The 19817-nt window shown below is 50.3% G+C and overlaps 1 protein-coding gene across 1 annotated transcript in view; it reads right to left on the reverse strand.

The window, feature by feature from the left end:
• Window positions 1-19817, reverse strand: part of ARHGAP22 (Rho GTPase activating protein 22) — a 156912-nt gene that overhangs the window by 96959 nt on the left and 40136 nt on the right. The window contains exon 2 of the mRNA XM_015559659.1: window positions 5661-5860. Within this exon, the coding sequence (XP_015415145.1) occupies window positions 5661-5860 (200 nt within the window). The remainder of the gene's footprint in view (window positions 1-5660; window positions 5861-19817) is intronic.

The following is a 19817-nucleotide window of genomic DNA, read 5'->3' on the forward strand; positions in this document are numbered from 1 at the left end:
AGCCCAGAGTCTGAAGCCCCCTCCCGATTGAAAACAACAACCGCGCCCTCGGCTGCCAGCCCGCTCCGCGCACTCCGTACCTGAGAATTTCACTTCAGCACTGTGCCTCCTCTGAGTCTGGGTATGATATTCTCTTTACTCCTAGTTGTAGAATTTCCACTCAGCCAGCCCTCCTGTGTTTCTGGATGGTGTCTGTTGCCTGTTTCAGGCGTAATTTGAATTGGTTGTTCGAAGCAGCAATCTCCGGCGTTAACCTATGCTGCCATCTTGGTTCTCTCCAAGGGTTGCCTGTTCTTGCCATGGCCGAGTCTTTGCTGGGAGTGCTGTTCGCAGAGCAGACAGGTGGGTGCTCTCAGTGCTGGCTGGGAACTTCTGCGGGGTCTGCGGATCAGTGACCTCTGCGTACCTGTTCCCAGCTCCCCGCTGCTCAGCGTTGCCCTCTGTCCCTCCCACCAGGGGTGCTGCCTTCAAGCATGTACTCTTCCCTGGAGGTTCGGGGTTTAAGCCTGTCATTCTCCACCAGAAGTTTGAATTTAAGTTTTGATTTTATTATAAATGAAGGAAGACCTGATGGTGTGTGTTCTGCTTCACCTGAATAGATTTCTCCCTCTCTCTGGTATACACACCCTCACTCACTGCCATTTGTTCTTAATTTCTAATCCTTTCTTTCATTTGCACTATTGTCCTACTGTCAGTGAATGTGTCTTCATGATTTCATTTTGTTTAAAAAAATATTTTGAAAAAGATGGAGAACTTTGGCTATTGTTTTTCTTTGTAAATTCTTTAAAACTATGTATTAAGAGCATACAAGTTCACAGCTACTCTATTTTCTTGGTAGGTTGCTACTTATCTTATTTTGAAATATTTCTCATTGTTTCCTTTTGTTCTTATCACTTTGAACTCTATTTTTATTTGATTTCAATGTTGCTAAATCTACTTTCTTTTTGCTCAAATTTCTGGCTTATCTTTTCCCCATTGTTTTGTTTTTAAACCTTTTTGTTTATTGCTCTCTCCTTTTTTAAAAAAAAGTATTGATTTTTAGAGAAAAAAGAAGGGAGAGAAGGAAGGAAGGTGTGTGTGTGTGTGAGAGAGAGAGCTCCACTTGTTGTTCAACTTATTTATGTATTCACTAGAGGCCCAGTGCAAGAAATTTGTGCACTTGGGGGAGGAGGGGAGGGTCCCTCAGCCTAGCCTTCGCCCTCTTGCAGTCTGTGAGCCCTCATGGAGAGCAGGCCTAAGCTGTCAGTCAGACATCCTTAGCACTGCTGCAGAGGTGGGAGGGGCTCCTGACACCACCGCTGTGCTCTCCAGCCATGAGCCCTGCTCAGGATTCTGGCTAAGCAGCACTCTGCACTGACCACCAGGGGGCAGCTCCAGCATTGAGCATCTGGTGGCCAGTGCACATCATAGCAACCAGTCATTCCACTGTTCGGTCCATTTGCATATTAGCCTTTTATTATATAGGATTGGTTGATTCTTGCATGTGTCCTGACTGGGGATTGAACCTGCAACCTTGGTGTATCAGAACAACGCTGTAACCAACTGAGCTACCTACCAGCCAGGGCTTGCTCTCTCCTTTTTAAAGCCAATTTTCCACTTTCAATCTTTTAAGAAACAGATGACTCTAACCTAATCACATTTATTATGAAAACTGATATGTTTGTACCAAGTCCTTGCTATCTGATTTACTTATTTTTCATGTTCTATTTGCCTTTCTCTCTCTTTATTTTCCTTTCCTCTATTTCTGCCCATTGTTGAACTGGTCACATTTAATTTATTACATTTTTTCCATCTTATGCTTTGGAATTTATACTTTTCATTTCTATTCTATTCCGTTTCTATTCGAAGCTGAGAAAGCCTCATGCAGAGAGCTAGGGTACCTGGATGCACTTGTGAGTCCGCATCAGTGGAAGCCGACCCGGCCGATTAACCAGAATGTGGCCGGGGTTTTCATGGCCCAGGAGACATTCCAAGCAGAAGCTAAAACCACTGAGATGAAAAAGTCTGGAATCTCTGATCGACGCTGAGTCTGTCTGTGGAAACTGCCAGGGACACGTACTGGGAAGAGATGGAGGGACAGGGCACGCTTGCAGGCTCTGCTTTAAAGCACCTTTGCCGCATCCTCCCTCTGAGCAGGTGCGAGCCCCGTCCTCTCCTCCCACCTGTGCACCCTGTGCCCGCTGACCCTCCGGGGAGGGGGAGGGGGAAGGCACAGGCTGAGAGAGAGCAGGAACGTTCACTGAGAGTGATCCTCATCGAGTGGCATGTGCTCTGGGCAGTGTCCAGTGTATTCGGGCAATTATGTCTGCCCAACAGATGACAGCCGTCTGCCGGAGGGCTCACTGCCTGGGCTCTCTGTTCCTGTAAACAGTGAACAGGGCACACTGTTCCAGGAACCAGATATGGAGAATTAGCCCATTACGTGTAGCTCATGCAATTACATGGAAATCTGTGGGCTACTTTGCCAGCAGGCAGGCGAGTGTGCGGTCCTACTGTCTGAGCAAAATGAGTCACGTCTGCCGGGAGAGAGCCGCTCAGAGCTGCACGAGGGTGCGGGGCAGCCGGTGGTGGGTCCTGTGCAGGCTGGGTGGGCTCAGTGCTCCTGGCACCACGGGCAGTTCTCAGGCGATGGCACCGTGAGCAGGCTGGGAGAAGGGCAGAGAGGAGGGTCACAGGCAGGGCTCTGAGGGTCAGGGAACCAGAGTGATATGTCACCGTAGGCCAGCCAGGAAAGCCAAGACGCCGCTGAGGGCCCCCGCTGACCTTCAACACGGAGAGCCGAGGTCAGAGGAAAATGATGGTGGGTGAGCCAGAGGTGTGGTGCCCACCCTGGGGAGCAGGCCCAGGGCAGAGCCAGTGGAAGGGACCAAAGCCAAGCAAAGCAGGGGCACAGGGAGTGGGAGAGCACCCAGACTTGAGGACCCCGGGGTGCCAGGATTAGTGCTGGGAGATGCTATGTGGGTCCAGAACAAGTCGCCCCAACATGCGCCTCTGTGCACACAATTGTTTAGAGTTGACGGCCATGTTAGCCGCAGGCTCAGGAGAAGCTTCTGTCCCCACCCCTCACCTGCCTGCAAGAACTGAGTTAGGGCCTTGCCCGTAAGAGATGCTCAGCAATAACCTTTGGCCCACCTCCGTGGCAGGCCAGCTTTTACTTAGGAAGCATCTGCTCTTCTCAGCATCCCGCACGGGCCCCAGAAACCCCTGAGGTGGTTCCCTCACCCCCAGCTCAGGGTGTCCATGTGCCGCAGGCCTCCTTTCTGTCTCAGAACCTCTCAAGTGTGCGGGGCTCCTGTCCATATGAATTTGGTTATTTTTTCTTGCTAATCTGTCTCACGTCTACTGATTATTAGACCAGCCAGAAGAACCTGAGGGTAGAGGGAAGGTTGTCCCTCACCCACACATATCCTTAATAATAAAAGCATAATATGCAAATCGACCAAACAACCGAACAGCAGAATGACCGTCCGGATGACCTTCTGGACGACCATGCTATGACATGCACTGGCGCCAGGCAAGCCAGGGCTTGTGCAATTCAATTGGTTGGGTGGCCTGCCATCGCCCCACAATTGCCCAGCAGAGGGAGGCCCAGGCCAGCCAAGTGATCACCCCCTATGCCTGTCGCCTGCAGGGGGAGGCGACCCATGGCAGGGGAGGGGGGATAACTCCACACAGATGGCAAGCAGTGGCAGTGGCGGGGGTGGGGCCAGCTGCCAGTAGCTGTGAGAAGGAAAGCCCCGATAGGCCCTGATTGCTGGCCAGGTGTAGGGACCCTAACCGAGGGGTCCCGGATTGCAAGAGGGTGCAGGCTGGGCTGAGGGACACCCCCCCCTCTGTGCATGAATTTTGTGCACCATGCCTCTAGTGTTTACAGTATAATCCTTAGTGATCTCTGTGACACTGGTAATAATAAAACCAAAGTAAAAAGAAATTAAGTGATTTGTCCCAAGTCATACAAATTCAGATCTCTCTGACTCTAAAAATATATATATATTTTTATTGATTTCACAGAGGAAGGGAGAGAGAGAGATAGAAACATCAATGATGAGAGAGTCATTAACTGGCTGCCTCCTGCACACCCGCTACTGGGGATTGAGTCCGCATGTGCCCCGACAGGAATCGAACCTGGGACCCTTCAGTCTGCCGGCCAAAGCTCTATCCACTGAGCCAAACCAGCCAGGCCTCTCTGACTGTAAAGTCCTATTCATTCTATCAGCCTCTCTGGGACTTGTTTTCATTCCCTACAGAACAAAGAGGCTACACAGGACCAGGGTTCCCTAAACTTAGTTCAGATCTGCCTTCCTGATTTTTGTCATACCTACCTTTTATCTCTACTATAATTTTTGTAAAAATTTTCCTTAAGCTGTCTCACTTTTTACTGTGGCAAAGTACACATGACATAATTTTCCATTTTAACCATGTTAAGTGTATAGTTCAGCGCATTAACTATATTCACATTGATGTGCAACACATTTTAATTTTCAGTTGGATATATTTAAAAAGACAAGCATGCTGTCACTCTCATGAATGGAAACCAGCATTCCTTTCCATAAACAGAAGCTAACCATTAGAATACACAGTGAAGACAGCGAAGATTAACAAAGGTTAGTGAGCAGCTAGTCACTGCACCCAAAGCTCTGAGTCAGGCCTGCTCCCCCACCCCCATCTTTTCAAGGGAGAACCTCCAGCGTTGGGGACGTGTTAAAGGCCTGCTAGCCCAAGTCACACTTCCCGGCTGGCTGGTGTACTGGAGAAGGTGAAGGAGGCTGCGCCCAGGTGCCTCCTCCCACCTGCCCATCACTGAGCACCCCCTGCCTCCCAGACCCACCCACACAGTGCGAGCTGCCGAGAGGCCTGCAGGCTCCCACCACCAAGGCTCTGACTCCCAGCCCCATATAGGATCTCCCTTTCCTTTCCAGCCTGGAGTCCTGACTAGGGGCATCCTTTGGGACGAGTCCCTTACATTCCCTTCCCCATTCACCCCAGAGAAATCAGGGTCTCCCCAGATGTCCATTCTCTCTCTGAGTCCCATAATGAAGACTGGATGGCGAGCCCTGCAGGCCTGGTGGCCTCGGATGGCAGCCCTTCACTGTGACCTGCGTGCGATCCAACAACTGGGCTGCCCGCGGTGGGGGAGCGAAGAGTTGCTCTGAGGAGTGAATGAGCGCCACTGGGGAAGGCACTGCTAGCCCAGTGGGTCTTACGGTTCTGGCGGAAAACACAAGAGCCACTGCCTGGCAGGGGCCTGAACAGAGGCTTTCCCGGAGCTGGCTCTCAGGTGGAGGGCAGGTTGGGGTGGGTGCCCGTTTCCCTGGACATCACAAGTAGTAAAATGTGGGCGCCTGTGTCTTCTTGGAAACACAAAGTCAAGAAGAACACAGACAGGACTTGCTCCTGCAGCCGTGCACGCTGTTGTCAGCAAGGGCAGGACACTGCAGCTGCGGTCTCAGTGAAACGGCCGTGGCGCCCGGAGCATGGGGCTGGGGGTGAACACCCGGGAGTCCTGCTGGAGTGTCACTCTGAGCGAAAGTGGGGGCTTGGGGGCTGGCGGGGTGCAGGTCCCGACAGGAGGGTCGCTGCCTCCCCCTCTCCTGGGCGTGGTCAACCCTCCCAGGAGCCCCACCGCAGTCTGTGCCCAACATGGAGCATGCCCCGCTCACCTGGGGCTTGGCCTCGTCTTTGTCCTTGTAGTAGAAAAGCTGGTCCCCGCGCAGCACAAACCAGCGCTGCTGCCAGTTCCTCATGATGCTCCTCTGCTTCTTCAGCCAGCCTGCCTTCAGCACGGGGCCGCACCCGCGTGGGCCCGGGGGCTGCCCGGGACTCCGGCTTGGCTCCCCCATCACCAGGCTTTTGGACCGGGCTGCAAGCCAAGAGCACACCAAGTGAGTGAGCAGGATGCAAGCCTGTTTCAATCCTTGCCCCACCCTGGCACCCCAGATGTCCTGTGGCCGGGACATGGAGCTTAGGGCTCCAGGGCATGACCACACTTGGCTCATTTCCTGCTGGGCTTCAGGGGGACATGGGCTGGAGCGCCTCAGCAGCAACACCCCAAGGTTACCTCCCTGAGGCAGGTGCACAGCTTGCCTGCCTGGTTAGTTTCTGCTACATCTCTGGGGTCTTACGTTCTCTGTTTCCCCAGATTTCTTCATCTATCCATACATCTGTCCCATGCATCTGTCCATGCACCCACACACCCATCCATGGGTCCACATATCCATCCTTCCATTTGTTCAATGGTTCATTCATTTACTCACTCAGCAACTATTTATTGAGTACCTACTGTATGCCATTCACTGTTCCAGGTGCTGCAGTTAAGCAGTGAAATAAGAGGCATGAGATTTCTGGTCAAGATGGTGAAATGGGTAGATGTGTACTTGCCTTCTCCCACAACCATGTCAAAATCACAACTGAATTATGCAACACCTACCATTGTGAGCCACCTGAAGACCAGCCAAACCAAGGATATAAAAAAGCCGCAGCCCTGGCTGGTGCGGCTCAGTTTGTTGGAGCGTCGTACTGTACACCAAAAGGTGGCAGGCTCAGTTCTTGGTCAGGGCACACACCCAGGTTCAATCACCGGCTGGGCCCATGTGGGAGGCAACCGATCGATTGATGTTTCACTCTCACATCAAGTTTCTCTCTCTCTCTCAAAAAAAAAATTGATAAAAGCATGTCCTTGGGAGAGGATTAAAACTATAATAAAAAAGAAGAAGCCACATGGAGACGGTTAGGAGGGGCAGAGACGGAGACATGGAATGGCAGGTCCCATACTACAGTGTGGGGATTAAAAATTTGGAGGGGATCTCATCTGCAGAATTCACCCCCGAGGAACAACAGGTCCCAGTCTCACACCAGGCCCCCAGACCGGGCCTCCGGTGCCAGGAAGAGGAGTCCCCATAATATCTGGCTATAAAAACCAGCAGGGGTTGCATCCAGCTGAGATGGAGGACTGTTGGAGACCCAGACGCTGCAGGTCTTAAAGGGACCTCACAGACTCACTCACTCACAAACTCACTTTCTCTGAGCTCCAGCGTGTGGGCAGCAGTTTGAAAGCACCAGGGACACACAGGAGGACAGTAAATTGACTAGCTTCAGGTTGAGGGCTGGAGGGGCAGGGGTTTTGTTGAGCTCTCCCTGACACCCAGCCAGCAGGTACAGGTGGGCGCCGTGGAGATTCCCTGAGCCTTGGCCTCACCCAAGTGACCTGCTCTTCTAAGCCTCTTCCAGTGGCTTTTCCTCACAAACAGCTTGCCTCAGCTTGCGCTGTGGACTTGCCTGAAATTTCTCAAAGGCCCACAAAACCCAAACAAGCAGCAGCTGGCCCTGGTGTGCTGTATGACTCTTGCTAAGTGACTCCAGGCCCAGCCCAAGTGGCAGGTGCTCTCAACTTGCATTGTAGCTCCCATCAGGTCGCCCCAGCAGGGCGTAAGCAGCAGCCAGGCGTGGCTTGGAACACTGCCTCAGGTGAATGGCCACGAATCCAGCACAAGTGGGAGCTGGCCTCAGTTCTCAGCATGGTGCCCAGCAAAGGGACCAGCACAGCACTAGTGGCAACCAGACTCTGTTCACAGACTAGCCTCTTCCAAGTGCCTAAGACCACACAATGGGAACCAACCACAGATTTCTTTGTAGCTCCCACCAGATGGCCCCAAGCTGGGGACAAATGGTGGCTAATCTTGACCTGCATGGGAGCTCCTTGTAAGAGTTAGTGGCCAGCTTCAGACCACACCAGAGCACCACCCAACCAGTTCCACAAAGAGGGGCAGACTCAGATGGCACTAGAACCCGCTAAAGCAACTCCTGCTCTGCGGGGCCAGCCCTCTGCACAACTCTGCTACTGTAGTCATGGCCAGTCCTCACAGTTAGCCTGACAGTCACTCCTGCCTACTGACATGCCAACAGTAATCAAGACTCAACTACAACAAGGGACACTCCTGAAGCACCCAGCTTTGGTGACCAGAAAGATTGTACGACTGGACCCCACAGGACACCTATTACATAAGGCCACTCTGCCAAGATCAGAGACATAGCATATCTACCTAATACATGGAAAAAAACACAGGGAGTTTGCCAAAATGAAGGGACAAAGAAACATGCTTCAAATGGAAACAAACAAACAAACAAATCAGGACAAAACTCCAGGAAAGGAACTAAATAGAATGAAGATAAGAAATCTACCAGGTGCAGAGTTCAAAACACTGGTTACAAGAAAGCTCAATGAACTTAGGGGAAGAGTAGATGAACTGTGAGAACTTCATCGAAAAAGAGGTAAGAAAGATAAAAGTAGAGATAGAAAACATAAAAAAGAGTCAGTCAGAAATAAAGAATACAATAACTGAAATGAATAATATATTAGAGGGAATTAACATCAGATTAGATGAAGCAGAGGATCAAATGAATAATCTGGAAGACAAGATAGCAGAAAACACCCAATCAGAACAGAAAAAAAAAAGAATTAAAAAAAATGAGGATAGTTTAAAGGGCCACTGGGAAAACACCAATATTTGCCACATAATGGTACCAGAAAGAGAAGGGAGACAGAAAGAGCAAAGGATTGAAAACCTATTTGAGAAAATAATGATCAGAAACTTACCTAACCTGGGGAAGGAAATACATGTACAAGTCCAGAAAGTGCTGAGAGTCCAAAAAAAAAATGAACCCAAAGAGGATCACACCAAGATATATCATAATTATAATGCCAAAGGTTAAAGACAAAGAGAGAACCTTTTATTTCTTAAATATTCACCTGAGGATATGTTTTTAAATTTTTTAAAAATTGATTTTAGAGAGAGGAAAGGAGACAGAGAAAAAAACACATTGATGTGAGAGAGAAACATCAATCAGTTGCCTCCTGTATGTACCCTGACCAGGGACTGAACCCGCAACCTGGGTATGTGCCCTGATCAGGAATTGAACCCATCACGCTTCAGTGCATGGGATGACACTCCAACCAACTGAGCAACACTGGACAGGGCCAAACAGAGAATCTTAAAAGCAGTAAGAAAAAAGCAGTTAGTTACCTACAAGCAAACTCTCATAAGATTGTCAGCTGATTTCTCAACAGAAACTTTCTAGGCCAGAGGAAATGGCACAAAATATTCAAAGTGATGAAAGGCAGAGACCTATAACTAAGATTGTTCTACCCAGAAATATTGTCAGTTAGAATTGCAGGAAAGATAAAGAGCTTCCCAGACAAGAAAAAGCTAAAGTAGTTCTAAAGGAGTTTATCACCATTACACCAATATTACAAGAAATGGTAAAGGAACTTCTTTCAGAAGAAAAGAAAAGATCAGAAATATGAATAAGAGAATATAGGAAAATAAATTCTCACTGACAAAGGCAAACACTTAGTAAAAGCAGGGGATCAATCAACTGTAAAGAAGTACAAAGGGTAAAAGACAAAAATAGGCAGATCACATGTAATTACAACAATAAATTAAGGGATTCACACACACACACACACACAGAAATAAGTGGAGCGGGTGAGTAATAATTGCAATGATTTTAGAATATATTCATACTTAAGTGACTATCCACTTAAAATAGATTGCTATAGACATATATGAAGCACATGATAAGCCCCAAAGAAAACTCTGTAAGAGATGTAAAAGAAATAAAGAGAAAGAAACCCAAACACCACACTATAGAAAGTCATCAACATATAAGACAGCAGGAGAATAAGAAAGAAACAGAGAACTACAAAAACAACAGAAACTATTAATGTTAATAAAATGGCAATAACTACATACCTATCAATAATTACTTTAAATAGACTAAAGGCTCCAATAAAAAAATAGGGTGGATGAATGGATTAAAAAAAGACCCATACATATGCTGCCTATAAGATACTCACTTTAGATCAAGACACACACAGACTGAAAGTAAAGGGATAGAAAAAGATATTTCATGCAAATGAAAACAGAAAAGAATGCCAAGGTAGCCATACTTATATCAGACAAAATAGACTTTAAAACAAGGGCTGTAAGAAGAGACAAAGAAGGACATTTCACCCAGCTGGCATGGCTCAGTGGTTGAGTGTAGACCTATGAACCAGGAGATCATGGTTCAGTTCTCAGTCAGGGCACATGCCAGGGTTGCAGGCTCAATTCCCAGTGTGGTGGGGGGGGAGTGCGCAGGAGGCAGTCAGTCAATGATTCTCTCTCATCATTGATGTTTCTGGCTCTCTCTCACTCTCCTTCCCTCCCTGAAATCAATATATATATATATGACATTTCATAATAAGAAGGGGATAAATCCAACAAGAGGTTAAACTCTCATAAATGTCTAGCACCCAACATAGGAGCACCTAAATATAAAAGCAAATCTTGATGGACATAGAAAAGAGAGCAACAGTAACACAGTCATACTAGAGGACTTTAACAACCCAAGAAATCAATGGACAGATCATTCAGATAGAAAATCAACAAGTAAGCAGCGACCTTAAGTAATAATTAGACCAGATGGTCTTATAATTGATATTTTTAGGACTTTTTACACAAAGGCAGTAGGATATACATTTTTTTAAGTGCACATGGAACATTTGCCAGGATAGACCACAAATTAGGCCACAAAACAAGTTTCAATAAATTCAAGAAGATCAAAATCATATCAAGAATCTTATCCAATCAAGATGGTATGAAGCTAAAAATTAGTTACAAAAAGAAAACTAAAAAACACACAAACACATGGAGGCTAAATAACATGCTACTAACAATGAACAAGTTAATGACAACATCAAGGAAGAAGCCAAAAGACAAATAAAAATGAAAACACAATGACCCACAATCTATGGGACAGACAAAACAGTTCTAGAGGGAAATTTATAGCAATATAGGCCTATTTCAAAAAACAAACAAAACATCTCAAATAAACAATCTAACCTTACACCTAAAGGAACTAAAAAAGAACATCAAACAAAGCCCAATGTTAATAGATGGAAGGAAATAATAAAGATCAGAGAGAAAATAAACAAAATAGAGTCTAAAAATATAAAAATCAATGAAATCTAGAGTGGGTTCTTTGAAAAGCTAAACAAAATTGATAAACCTTTAGCTGGAAAAAAAGATGGTCTATATAAAAAAATAAAAAAAATGAAAGATAAGTAACAACTGACACCATAGAAACACAAAGGATTATCACAAAATACTATGAACAACATATGCCAACACATTGGACAACTGGGGAAAAACAAATAAATTCATAGAAACATAGCATTTTCCAAGACTAAATCAGGAAGAAACAGAAAATCTGAATAGACGAATAACTATTAATAAAATCAAATCAGTAATAAAAAAAATGCCAGCAAACAAAAGTGCTAGACCAAATGGCTTCAACAGGTTAATTTTACCAGACATTCAGAGAACTAACACCCATTCTTCTCAAACTATTCCAAAAAATTCAAGAGGAGGGAAGGCTTCCAAACTCATTCTATGAGGCCAGCATTACCCTACATCAGCTTTTTAACCTTTTTCATCTCATGGTACACATGAGCTAATTACTAAAATTCTACAGCACACCAAAAAATATATATTTGCTAATCTGACAAGAGTAATAGTTATACTTTTGATTCATTCACACCAGACAGCTATTGTGTTGGCTTTTGACATTTTTTATTTGAGAATCTAAGTCATCCAGTACACCAAAGGTGGTGGGTTCCATTCTTGTCAGCACAAATACCCAGGTTGCATTTTGACCCTCGGCTGGGGCACTTGCAGGAGGCAGCCAATCAATGTTTCTCTCACATCAATGTTTCTCTCTTTCACTTTCCCTCCCTCCCTTCCTCCTTCCCTCCCTTCTTCTCTCTAAGATTAATTTTTAAAATAATGAAATAAAATACAATCAGCAAGCATATCCTCAGGTAGGGATATAAATAAATACATAAAATACAAAAATTACTTAAAAAAACATAAAAGTCTGGGTCCTGCTGGAGCTTACATTCTGGCAGGGCTCCTGTCACTCAGGCCCCAAGGGAGGTGGCCTCACAGAGCCCCTCCCTGGTTTCTGCATGGCATCCCCCTGGAGGCACCGGACCTGAGTACCCTCGCCCAGTGCCCAAAGCCACTGCGCTGCTTCCGTGGGCCCATCCTGGAAGGGCGGCCTGGGCGGTGGCCTCTGCTCCAGCCCTTTGTGGCTCCCGGGCAAGGCAGGGCCTTCTCTCTTATAAGCCAGAGCCTCAGAGCCTTTCGACTCCGCAGGCTCCCTCTTCTCCCAGCTGATCCCACTGACCAGCACTCTGCTGGGGCTGATAGAGCCCTCACGGTGGTGCCCGGGTGCTTGCACCCGTCCCTCCCTGCACCCTCCCGCCCTCTCCTTTGTCTCGGAGGAAGTTCCTCTCCTCTTTCTGGCCGGTACCAAGGATATTGCTGCAGGGCCCCTAAAAGGGCCTCCTGGGCTTCGGAGGGACAAACCCGAGTCCTAATTAATCACATTTGTATTTTTACACCACAGATCCTCACTTCTGATTGGAACACATGGTCCCTGCCACCCAGTCATGCACTGTGCCTGTCACTCTGTGTGTGCGTGTGTGTGTGTGTGTGCGCGCGCGTGCGTGCGTGTTAAGCTCCTCCTCTTACACACGTGGCTGCAGTTCCCTCCATCTGGGCCACCCTCTGCCCACGCTGTCCCACCAGCTTGGACCCTCCTCCCATCCCTGCGCCACTCAGCCGCTGGCTCCGGCTGCGCAGTAAGCGCCTACGCATCCTCCGGGTCTCACTCCACAGAACCTTCTGAATCTCCTCCAGACGTCGCTCCCTCCCCTCCCAGCACACGCGTCCACAGCTGGCCGGTCTGTGTGGTGGCCCTCCTGCCCCTGCGGACTGAGGGAGGGGAGGAGAGGACAGACGTCTTATTCCACACGTGTGGAGGGAACAGATGCCAGTCATGCTCTCCAACGTCACAGGCCATCGGGCTCACCCTCCTTCTCAGGTCTGTCTGCTCCTTAACATGACATGAACTTAACACTGGCCGGTACCGAGGACGCCCTCGTCTGGTGGTTGCCAGCGTGCTTTTAGTGTCGATGGCTGGGATGCTATTGCAAATCTGCCACTTTTACATGAGCCAAATACTGGGAGGCCATCCTGTGGGCCTGCTCTGGGAGAGGTGGCCTCACTGATAGCCGGGACTGAGGGGGCCCCATCTCTTCTGCCTGGATCCCCTGCAGCTGTGACTGCCCCTCGGGCACCACCAGCCAAGCAAGTCAGACCGTGTAAGGTGCTGCAGGCCCTGCCTTGAATCCTGCTGGCATCCGGCTGCTGAATGTCCCAGCCTCACTCGGCTGTGCTTTGACCCAGAGGGGAAGTGGTTGTTTTTAGGCTCCCCTGCTTAACTGAAGATGATGGGTGATGGCTGAGGGCAGCGGTTTCACCCAGAGACTGAGGGTAGGCAATCAGGGAGTGACGCCTGGTGGCAGGGCCAAGCTCCTCCTTCCGGGAGCAGCGTCCAGAACCCGGGCGTCCTGCACCTGGGCGAGCCTTACTGGTTCCTGCATTTACTGGCCAATCACGTTTGCTCCCCAGCATGTCGATGTGTGTCAGAGGGAAGTGTCCTCCCTGCCTTTACCTCTACGGCCGTTTACTGTCCTGTGAGTGGCCTATCGCTGGGCACTGCAATTCGTTCCAATGCTAGTGATTTAAAGTGACAATGGGTTCAGCTGGAGAAGGACAGGCTGGTTTCTGGATCGCTGCCCGCACGGTGAACTCTCTGCCTCAGTCAGTTGCTCAACAAGCTGGGTCCATGCGGAAGGACAATAGCTGAGCCTGCAGGGCGAGTGGAGAAGGACAGATGGCATGCCTGGCAGAGCGCTTGGCCCGTACCAGGCACCCAGGAATGGGTTACCATGGCAATGGCAATTATGATAATGAAGAACTGTTCCTGAAGGTGGGCTCCCAGCTATGGACTCACGATGCAGGACAGACAGATCTCATGGCTCTTGGCCCTATGGGGCCCTTACATGCTCCTTCTAAGCATGGTGTGAAGCTACGTTACACCACAAGCTACACCGTGTCCCTTGTCCACAGCCACCAACATGCAATGGCATGGTTCGAATGCTTACCACAACTAGTCGGTATGAACTGGCAGTCACCCTCTAGCTCACCCTCCTATGGATTCCTAAACAGCTGGGGCGGCTGTGCACAGGCCCCGTGACTGTACCTAGACTGGTGCTCTCATGCCCAGTTGACTATTGCCCCTGCTGGCAAAGGCTGGGCGAGGCGGGAGCAGCTAGGGGCCTGTAAGTCTGCGGCCTTCCCAGGAGAGCCCTGGAGAGCTCCCGTCCTGTCCGGGGTCCACAGCACTGTGTTCGTGTCTGCCGCCTGCTCTGTGCAGCCTGGGCGGCCAGCCCTGGAGGGAGAAATGCCTGGTCAGGGGAGGCGGGCTGAGCGGTTAGCAGGCAGACGGGGTTTGTGCCCAGCAGGACCCACGGGCATCAGGAGGGACCTCAGCTCCTAGGGCTGTACCTGCTCTCCTCCCTCAAGCTGTGCAGGGGCTGGGGCAGGGCTGGACCGACAGGCTGGGCTCTCTTCCCGGGGCCTGGGCAGGGCTGGGTTCTGCGGATCTGGGCATGATGATGAGACGAGGGTGGAGTCTGACAAAGGACCAGGGGCAGAGGGGACAGGTGTGTCCCCTTGGTTACTGTTTTCTTTTCTGAGTCTCAGAATCCTTATCTCTAAAATTCCCTTAATGGGCCCAGAATCTACTGTAAAATTAAGTCGCCGGGTGTCCTAAGCTTCAGTTGGTTGAGATTAGCATGAGCATTTGCAAAAAGCTGGGCCTTGTGGTTTGCTCTGGTCAAATCCCGGGCGCGGCGGGCTGGCTCGGGCCTGCACTGTCTGCTCTCCGTTCTCCTCTGCCGCTTCTCCAGGAATCCGCACGGGGGCTTAGAACCTCCATCCTTCCCACTCCCTCCTGAGGAATGCAGGGATGGAGGGGCTTCACGGAATGTTCTAGCACCACAACCCTGGTTCTGTCTCCTGTCTTCTATTAGGACAGGGCCTAAAGCTGTCTCATTTGACAAGACCATAGCGCTAGCAGGACCAGGAATGTACCTGCGCTTCCTTCCAAACGTCTGAGCACCCTGGGGGGACCGGCACAATGAGAGCTGGGTGGCTTGGTAATGCACCCTAACAGTGAGGAGTACCAGGGAGCCCTCGGCCTGCTCTGGGTGACTCTGCAGAGGTGCTCTCTGTCCAGTGTGTCTGTTCGGGAAGCCAGAACCTCAGAGCACAGGACCCTGGATGCTTGGACTGGCAGAGAGCAGGTGCGCAGCACACACAGGCAACAAATAAATAAATAAGTAACCATGGGCATGACTGGCCCTCAGATTCCTCATGGTGGCAAGACTAAGGAGAGGTGACATTTTTGCCCTGTTTCCCACGCCCTGGGCACCACCCTCCCGAGGGCTGCAGGTGTGGAGGGAGCAGGCAAGGGGGGCCTTTGGGCAAGCAGGCTGGGCCAGCCTCAGGTGGCGAGCTGCAGCCAGTGTCGGCAGGACCCTGGCTCCTGCCAGGGAAGCACGTCCTGCGGGTGCTGTGCTGCCAAACCTGCCCGGGTTTCCCCCAGCTGGTCCATTACACAGGCTACGTACAAGCCCCACCGAGTATCTTCAAAGAAAAAGAAGCCTTATGATGTGTTAAACCACTGTCCTGTCCTCGGCTTTTCCTGAGTCAACTTATTCTGTTCTGGAAATAGCAAGCCAAGGTTTCAGGTCAGACAGCTCTGACAGCCTAAGGCTCCAGAGCTGAGAGCTGCTGGAGGCCAGGAGCCCCCAGGGCACGCTCGCCAGGGAGGCGGGTGAAAGGCACTTACAGCTGAGGCTCCTCTGCTCACAAGCAGGTTCCTGCCTTCACCCCTTCCTGCCTTCCAGGACACAGACCTCCGGTGTGGTGCGGAGCCAGGGGTCGTGTGCTCCTGGAGCAAGCATGTCAAACTCAAAGGCTAACATGGGCCAAATAAATGAGGTATGCAGCCCGTGGGTCGTGGGGGAATAAATCACAGACAGCAACCTCACAGAGGTACAAGAACCACAGGCCACAGGTCACGTGGGCAAACAGAGGCTCCAGAGCTCCCGAGGGTGCAGATCTGCTGCAGGCGCCTGCGAGGGGAGCACCGGGCTGGGCCAGGGGAGGCGGGCGCTGTGGGGTCAGGGAAGGAGCTGGCATGTGCTATCTCTGGGCCAAATCAGCACGTGTCAGGTGGAGGCTGTCAGCTCCCCTCACTGACAAGCATCGCTAGAGATATAGGGGCTGTCTCTCCCAGTCCCTCCTTCTTCACCCACCCACCCCCACCTCCCCTCAGTCTCCATCCACCCCTCGAATTTGGAGGTTTCTCTCCTCCTGAAGCTGCTCTGGTCAAACCCAACGGTCTGGCTCTGGTTCTCAGCTCAGAGACTCCTTCGTGCTCAGACACGGTTCCTCGCCTCTTTCTCAAAGCTCTTCCACCGTGCTGTGCGGGCTCAGGGCCTGGCCTGCGTTTCAGGGTTCTCGCCGCCTCCAGCCTGCTCTGGCCCCACTGCCCTTGTGCCCCCGGAAGGCCTGCTGCTGCCTCTGGCTGCCCCATCCCTCGACTGCCTCATCTTTATTTCTGCCCAGGTCTTCCTCCAGCGCTTCAGACTCCCCTGTGCAGCCATCTGCAGACATCTTCATATGGATGGTTCCAGATCACGGAAGGCCATGTCCAAATTCAATGCCCACTCTTCTCTCCCAAATGCGCTCCCCACCCCTGGCTGAGAGCTCACAGCCAACAGCCTGAGAGCTGGGAGGGGCTTCGACAAATTCCTCTTTCAGGCCCTACACCCAGTCAGTGTCCGAAGATCCTCTCCGCCCTCGCCTCCTATTCCATCCTTTTACTGAACTCACGGATATTCTTGCCCTCCCCGCCCTCCCCAGAGCCTCCAAAAGGCGTGCAGCTGCCAAGGAAACTTTACTGAACACGGATCAGCATTTTTCCTTCTTTTCTCAAAAGTATGTGGCATTTACCAACTCTGTGCAGCAAGTCCACTCCCAGCCTGGCCGCCACGGTTCCTTCAAGGGACGGTACCCGGCTTAACCACACACCCCCTCGTGGCTGCGGAGCTGTCAGTATCACACCATCTGGAGGCCTTAGGCTCGCTGCTGTCCAGACCTGATGACTCAGAACCTGCGGGGAAGGGCCTGGAACAGCCCAGGTGATTCTGGTAATTGCTGTCCTGGTTCTAGTCACACCTGACAACGTCTCATCATAAAGCCCTGCCGCTCCCCCTCGTGGTCCAAGCCCTGCCTTCCCCTAGAGGTGTGGGTCCAGCATCACCACCTCCATGCGGCCTCCCAGAGTCTCCCCACTGAAAGGAGCCCCTTTCTTTTCACTCCAATGTCACCTTTAGAGGAGCATGAATAACGGCCGGGAACATAATAGGGTCGTCTGTACAGTGTGTGTATCCACCTCTTCCCACTATTGGGGGCCATGGAGACAGGAGACACAGCTCCCTCCAGCGAATTCTGTGTGCATGAGTGTGTGTGCAGGAGTGTGTATGTGTGTGCATGAGTGTGTGTGCATGAGTGTGTATATGTGTGCATGAGTGTGTGTGTGTGAGAGTGCGTGTGTTCATGAGTGTGTGTGCATGAGTGTGTGTGAGAGTGTGTGTGCATGAGTGTGTGTGCATGAGAGTGTGTGTGTGCATGAGTGTGTGCATGAGTGTGTATATGTGTGCATGAGTGTGTGTGTGAGAGTGCGTGTGTTCATGAGTGTGTGTGAGAGAGTGTGTGTGCATGAGTGTGTGTGTGAGTGTGTGTGCATGAGTGTGTGTGCATGAGTGTGCGTGTCTGTGTGTGTGTGTGAGACAGTGTGGCGTGTATGCATGATTGTGTATATATTTGCAAGTGTGTTTACAAGTGCTCTTATTTGGAGCAAGCCTGTATTTGGAATCTGGGGTTGGTCCAGGCTATCAGTTCTGAAGAAGGCCCAGGGCCTGCAGACTTATTCAGGAGCCTTGGCAACCTGGGATACTTGCATGCAAGCCAGGCTGTGGGGGAACTGGGGGAGCTGAGGAGACCAAGCCAGGGGGAGAGAGGCAGAGGGTGGAGGGGGGTGCATCTCTGGGAGGGTGAAGATCAGGGACCACTCTGAGGCATTTAGAAAGAGGGGCCAGTGATTGGTATGTGGAGGAGGGGAGCGGAGGGGCAGGACAGCGGTCAAAGAGGAGGAGCAGAACAGTGCAGGGAGCCCAGCTCGCCCACGCTGGCTTTCTGCAGACTCTTGGCCCCGAAGGGATGTGTGCGGGAGGAGTCCGGTGTGCACTCTGGAGTGTGGGAAGAGTATGGGCCCAGGAGAGCGGTGGTACAGACCAGTGCCTGGCACGTGGGAAGCCTCAGGGGGGTGTTGAATGACAGTAATAACAGTGATAATTTCTATTCACCGAGGGTTAGACACATATGCTATAAACTGGACTGAATGCTCCTCGTAAGTGTTACTACATCCGCTTTTGCAGATGTGCAAGCTGAGGTTTGGAAAGCTAACGAAGCTGCCCAAGGCCACCACTGCCAGCAAGTGGCACAGTCTGTTTTCAAATGTAAGTTCACCCTTGTGCAGGACCTGTGCATTTAACCCCCCAGGAAACTGCCACACACCTGTGAGGTCCCCCAGGCCTCTAGATGAGGAAAGGAGACTAAAGCCAGACCCTGGGAACTTGGGGCTGAGAATGAGAAGAGGCAGAGAGGCGTGTGGCCGACCCTGGGAGAAGCCACCAGAGGGATGGGAGAGCCAACACTGGCTTAGCCAGGAGAAGTCTCAAGTGTTGGCAAGATGCTGGCTTGCCTTCTGTCTGCCCAACCACTGCCCCGAATGAAAACACAAGTAAACTCAAACCCAAGAGGTCAGAACCCAGGATAGAGGACAAACGGTCAGTCGTCATTAGAGAAGGACAAGGGCTGCACAGCGTCAAGGTGTTGCCAAGGCAACATGAGATGCAGGGCCAGCAAAGGAGGCACCGAATCATGCCCTTTTCATTTCTGAGCTGAAGAAATTAAATAAGTGAATAGGCGATGTACAGAAGAGAAAGTGCAGATGACCAATAAGATGTGTAAAGATGCTGAACTTCAACAGTAATTGTGAAATGCAAATATGTCTATAATATGATAAAAAGTATAGTAATACTAGAGGCCCTATGCACGAAATTCATGAAAGGGTCTTGGTCCCAGCCCCCGCCCACTGCGGCTTTGTCCGGAAGGAAGGACATCCAGAAGGATGTCTGGTCTAATTAGCATATTACGCTTTTATTATTATACGTGTTTTGCTGAGGTTGTGATAATGACAAGCCACTCTGTAGAGGGCAACTGAGCTGCATTTAATAAAACTAAAAACATGCCTACTCTGCACCCAGGAATTCTGCTTCTTGCCTCCCTCCTCCAGAAATACCCACAGGGCACAGGTAGTCAGGCACAAGGATGCCCTTGGAGCACCTGTGTGACCCCTGAAAACTGGAAATCCCCAAATGCCCAATGATAGGAAAATACGATAGCTAAATAAACTGTTATATTCACATTATGGAATGCTTTGCAGAAGTTAAAAAGAATGAGACAAATGTATATACTAACATGGTCAACTCCCCTTTTTAAGAAACACTCCAGAAGAGGTATCTTTCCTCTCTTCTGCAATTCCTCTCCTATTCCCTTTCTTTGGTAGTAACATATACCTCACGTGACATTTATCGCTGTAGCCATTGTTAAGTGTAGAGTTCAGTGGCATTGGTACATTCACACTGCTGTGTAACCATCACCATCATCTACCTCAGAACTTTTCATCATCTCTGACTGCTTCCTGTTCTCTTTTGACCCCACCCAGTCAGGCTT

This window comes from Myotis davidii, unplaced genomic scaffold (assembly GCF_000327345.1).
Source record: "Myotis davidii unplaced genomic scaffold, ASM32734v1 scaffold854, whole genome shotgun sequence".
Taxonomy (NCBI): Eukaryota; Metazoa; Chordata; class Mammalia; order Chiroptera; family Vespertilionidae; genus Myotis; species Myotis davidii.